Source organism: Cariama cristata, unplaced genomic scaffold (assembly GCF_000690535.1).
Source record: "Cariama cristata isolate BGI_N322 unplaced genomic scaffold, ASM69053v1 scaffold13387, whole genome shotgun sequence".
In the NCBI taxonomy this organism is placed as follows: domain Eukaryota; kingdom Metazoa; phylum Chordata; class Aves; order Cariamiformes; family Cariamidae; genus Cariama; species Cariama cristata.
Window position 1 is genome coordinate 14,566 of NW_009628412.1, and position 5,742 is coordinate 20,307.

A 5,742-nucleotide genomic window follows, 5' to 3' on the forward strand; every position below is an offset into this window, starting at 1 on the left:
TACAGAAACATATTTTCCTGCAAAAATTAATATTTAAAAATCTCTAGAAACACAATAGCACTAGAAAAGGTGTGAACAATTTCCCCATTTACCTCCTTGAGGTACAATATAAACATCAAAAGGTAGTTAGAGCTTGTTTCAAAAGTAACAGAACTATTGATTCCAGTTGTATGGCTGGTGAAATAAGAACTTGGCTGCTGCTTGTCAAACAGTGAGCTTTTGGATCAGAGGCATGCCGGCAGAACTATGTCTCGCTTGGTAGTGGACAGGCCTGTTTCCATTTTGCTTAAATCGTTGGCTGTCTGTTGCACTCTGCTAGTTTTATGAAACTTGTCGGCTGTGTGCAATAGTAGCAGAGGCTCCAGCTGATTAGCACTTCCTTCAATAGCAAAATGTCACTGAGGCAGTGGGAATATATTGTGGTTAATAAGCAAAATGCAGCCAGACACACTTTAAGTGGAATATAAGGAAAGATGAATGGATGAGGTGGTTGATGATGGCTAACTTGTTTTAAGATTTATAGTGGAGGGCTTGTTTTCCATTTAGTACACGTAGTCTATTCAAATATGTTTTTCTTTTCCAGTTTCTCAAAGTTGCCAAAAGAATAAATCCCCCCCAATAGTTTTATATGATAAATATGGCGCAAGACTGTTTGAATTTTTCTATCACTGGTTTGTTTTGGTTTTGGTTTCTTTTTTTTGAAAAATGAAATGTTAGTTGGATTTTTCCAGGGATATCCAAACTATGCCAGAAGTCCAGCAGTTGCTTCTAATATGCATACATTTTAGCTGTAGCATTTGGTCCTGCTTTCAGTGCAGAAGTGGGACCTCTGAAACATGCAGGTTGTGTTTTTTAACAGTCCATCTCTACCCACCAGTGAAGCAAATAAAACTGAGCATTTCAAGTAGGTATTTTAATCTCTGTAGTGCAAAGTTTGCTATGGTGAAGCGGTTAAACTCCATGGATCATGCTTGGCAGAGGATAGATTCATTATATTTGAGTGTTTTTAAATTAATTTGAATTTCTTTTCCTTTAAGTTTTCTTTGAAATGTACAGCTTAATTCTTAGTGCATTTTCTTTTCAAATGTTCACCAGGCTCAGTCTCAAGGAGCAATTACATTTAAAATTATACCTACTGTGAAGGAAGAAATGCCAGTGAAGGAAGGCAAGGTAGGCAAGACTATTTCAGAAGCTATTGCAGTAACTGTTAAGCTAAGGATATATATAGTTTGCTTGGATGACAGAGCCAAGAATGTGATTTATGCCTCCGGACTCAGTTTTTCTAATGTGACAATATGTAGCACACTGTACACTTCAGTACTCACATGCTGTATTTACAAGTGGGTGTAACGTTGTTCTTAAGCCCTAACCCTACAACTGTGAAGTTGGCATAGGTAATCTTCCATCTTCTGCGAGGACCTGACTTGCTTCCAACTACCCCTTGCCTTCCATCGTACACTGGGTAGAAGACACTTGATAGCACCTTGGTTCAAAAGTGTCTTCTCTTCTGTTCCCCATATGGTCACACTGTTCACCTGCAAAGTCCTATTTGCCTTGGATCACAGAGCCTTTACTGCATCGGGGTTGCAGTTGCAGAAGCAATGAATTTAACATTCCCATATGAACTTCTAATGTTAGACATCCATAAGGATGTTTTACAGCAGTAAATGTTTATTGCTTTACATTATTTAGTTCAGTGGTTTTGAACAGTAAAAGCAAAAAAGGGAGATACTTTTGGATTACATTTAATATTTGAATTCTAAAGATAAAACATGTTTTGTTTCAGATGTTTATCAGAGCCCTATTTGACTATGATCCTAATGAGGATAAAGCAATTCCTTGTAAAGAAGCTGGACTTGCTTTCAGAAAAGGAGATATCCTTCAGATCATGAGCCAGGATGATGCAACCTGGTGGCAGGCCAAACACGAAGGTGATGCCAATCCCAGAGCAGGTTTGATCCCTTCAAAGCATTTCCAGGAGAGGTGAGCTACTGAGAAGCATAGTTTCATTATTTTTTGTAGTAAGAGAAGACACTTACTTGCCGAGTTGTTAAGTTAGCATAGTTGTCATATGTAATGCTTATAGATTACATGGGTGTAATAAACCTGCATTTGCAGTAAGACAACTGAACTTGGAAACCTGTTGCTGAAATACTTTGGATTTCCTTATTTGTCTGGCTAGTATTAATAATGACAAAAACTGATAGGATAGCACTGATCCAGATTGAAAGAAAAAGCATATGGAAAATAGCACATCAGTATCTGTATTCACACTGATGTACTATGCAGGAATAAGAACTGCAGCAGGTTTTGGAGAGCTTACAAAAATTTGAGGCTGAGGATTTAATTTTTTTTAGATTGTGAATAGATTGCATTGTTTTAAGTTAATTTCTTGTGAAATCTTTGGATATTTTGCAATAGTATCATGATGTTAAGTGTTTATTAATCCCACACTTGCAGTGAAAACTGAGGAGTTTGTGTCTTTCCCCTGCCACCTCCCATTTTATAGGAGATTTGCACTAAGAAGACCAGAAGTGCAGATTCAGCCACTGAAAATTTCCAACAGAAAATCATGTAAGTCTGTTAGCCTGGAATAGAAATCATACTCCAGATCTCTAACATTATAAAATAGCAGTTTATTTCAGCCCTGTGACTACAGGATGCATTTCTTCTGGGCACAATAGCTTCTTGATCACTATGTATCAGTAGCAAAATAAGTATGAGAGCTGAAATTAAAAGCTTTAAAAGCAGCTAACAATTTTTCCCAACCCTCTGACTTTGTTTTTGAAACACTGAGACCAATTAATGTTTTGATATATAATATTTCAAAGGTTGAAAATTGTTCTTTTCCTGTTGAGAAGAACAGGATTGGCTCAACAGTTTATATAATTTGGACTGCATCAATACAGTGAAATTTATATTGAGAGTGAGATAAAAGGTCAGATGCTCTCCCCTTCTCTCCCCCATAGAGTTGGTGATTTTTTATGTCCTATGAAGCAGGACAAATTTTTAAAAGCCAGGACATTCAGTTTTTTGACAGGCTTTCACAGAACCACTTCTCACTGTTTTTTAAACAAATTCATTCTGAATAGTCTCTGCTTTTAAATACAGTAGTTGCACAATATAAGAAAAATAAGCTCTAAGAAAGCGCATACATTGAAACAAATATTTTCTTTCCACTGGAATTTACATCAACATCTGTTTTAAGTATTATTGCATATTTTACTTGACCTGTTATTTCTTTCAGTTGTACAGACTCATAACAAAGTGAGTACAATGTAAAAAACTATCATGCTCCAGTAGGATCTAAATCTTAAATACAAACATGTTTGTGAGTTCAACTAGAAATATTCAGAAAGTGGTCTAAAATTTCCAACCATCTTTGATTCTTTAACAATAAACCAAAAAGTATGGATACTATGGCAAACAGTGGATGCTGGCACACTAAGTGCAAAACTTTAGAACTTCTCACCGAGATTTCTATTGCAATTTTCCTAACTCCTTGCTATGGCTTTTGTGTTCTGATCTTTGACAATTACTGTTTTCTAATAATCTGCATTTTTTATCTTTTATTCCATTCCATTGCACTATTTGATTGTGTGCCCTAATGCTATTGTTAACTCCAAAGGCCTTGATTACCTTTGTAATTACAATAACAGACTATATGATTGCACTATAGCTTTTCTAATTTACATAGATCTTACAAACAAAGAGGAGCTCCTCCAGCTTGTAGTAAATCTGTTGTTTTTCTAGGTTCTAGGTCAAGTTGCTCTGCCCCAGTTTTGGAAAAGTGTCTGATCCCAGGGTATAGCTATTTCTCTCTGCCCACTGTTCTTGAATCTGGATAATACCCTCAGCAAGAGCCTTCAATTAAGGTGGCACTGGTGCTTTTGAAGAGGTAAATCAGCTGCTGCAGCAACACTGCATGATTCCTTTTGTAATGGACTGCATCTTTTTAGTGACCTTCAAGTGAAAGGTTTTACAAGATGCATCTCACCCTTCCAAACAGGCAGCCTCAACTTGGTTGGGAATTGCCAAAATTAAAACCCAAAGAAGACCCACAGTACAATGTCTACTACTGTTGTCTCTGCTGTTTCCACTGACTTTGCCTTAACTAGCTTAAACAAGGGAGAAGAGTTCCTCTTCCTCCCCTTTCCTTTAAAACATGACAGAGCCTTAGGGTCAAGCAGTATGCCTATTACCATTCTCTTTTAGATGTTCTTTAAACAAAGCAAGGTCCAGCTAAATACCATCTAGAAGGCAGTGGTGCCTCTTGAAGGAGGAAAGACTGCAGAGTAATGTAGGTTTGTCATTTTCTCTCTTCCCCATTTCTTAGGACAATCTGCTGCTACATCTGCCAGATTTCCATGGGAAGAGGGGAAGTCCTCTTCTGAGTAGAAGTCCATCCCTTCATTCAAAGACCTAACATGTTTTTAGTGCTGGGAGGGAATTCAAATCCTTCATAGAGGAGGCATTTTAAGGACCAGAATTCAGCTGGTCAGAATTCACAAAAAAATGGTGTGACTAGGATGTTGTTCAAGTTGCTCCCAGGAAAACCTTCCACTTGCTTGGCTTTTCAAGAAGATTCCTCATAAGCTGGGAAACTCCACACCTTTGTGATCTTTCTAAAGTTAGGCAGCTTTTTAATGTTGCCAAGCACAGCAGTGAAGCTGTGAGATGTGGAGGCCATGTCTGTATTTGTGCAGAGCAATCACCTTGCCAAAACTGGGAGATGCTGGAAAATCACGCATTGCTCAGCTGAACAAACAGCATACTACCAGTATCAGAAATATGTAAGGAAGGTGACATAGAGAACAGAAAATTGGAAAGGACTGCTGGTCTGATTATTTTTTTTTTTTAGCCCTTTTCTGTATTGTGTGGTATGGACCACTGATTATTGTCCTCTAAAGTTTTATTTAACAAGTTCCCATGCAAAGAGGTGGGAAATTGGTAATGCTTGATTTCGTCTGATTCTTTTTTAATCCCATACTACAGGCCTTCAGCTTGATAGGTTTGGAAGGGTAGTTGTGTGGCGAAACCGATGTTCTATAGATCTTCCTGAACTAGCTGTATATTGAGAGGTTGCTTGCTATTGCAGTTGATCCTGTCCAATTCTATGACCTGAATTTCCTTAGCAGTTTGGAGGGAAAGGGCAATTTGCCAGGTGATTTTGTTATAGCTTCCCAAAGATGAAAACCTGTTGACTTCAACAGAGCTGCCAATAAAAGTCCCTTTCCTGACAGGACTGGGTGTTGCACTAGGAAGTTTTCTTGAGATGTGGTAAGTAGCACTGGATGTTGGCCTGCTCTGTTCAGTCAACACATGCCGCAGAGCCAATGTTTTCTAACGAGGAAGAAACCTGGGTACATGCCTTTGTTTTTAATAGGGAGAATCAAGGAGAAATATTCTATTTTCTTGGATACCCAGAAAATCTGAGTCAACTCCAGTTTCTTAGGTGGGCTTCTGAGGTGGTAGTTTCTTTCTACTTGAAAATTAATCTAAAAATTAGTCAAAATTGTATAACATACGAGAAGTAGCCTAAAACTTCTTTTTTCCTCTCTTCTCAAGCGAGTTCTGGAACTGGGAAGGACTGTTGTTTGTGTCTAGAAAAAGAGCTCTCTGAAGCATAGTCAATAACTGTATTTACAGTAACATTAACATCCATCAGCATTTTCTTTGGTAATTAAGTATGTGTCAAAACCTGCAAGGAGCTAGATTGGATTACTTTTGGGAAGCCTTCTT

At 37.9% G+C, this 5,742-nt stretch overlaps 1 protein-coding gene across 1 annotated transcript in view; it reads left to right on the plus strand.

Moving 5' to 3' along the window:
* LOC104165234 (MAGUK p55 subfamily member 7-like) overlaps window positions 1-2,574 on the plus strand; it is a gene marked incomplete at its 3' end in the record, with an annotated part of 12,856 nt that extends 10,282 nt beyond the window's left edge. Inside the window, exons 5-7 of the mRNA XM_009704810.1 lie at window positions 1,096-1,170; window positions 1,787-1,983; window positions 2,510-2,574. Of these exons, the coding sequence (XP_009703112.1) occupies window positions 1,096-1,170; window positions 1,787-1,983; window positions 2,510-2,574 (337 nt within the window). The remainder of the gene's footprint in view (window positions 1-1,095; window positions 1,171-1,786; window positions 1,984-2,509) is intronic.
* Window positions 2,575-5,742: the final 3,168 nt, after the last annotated feature.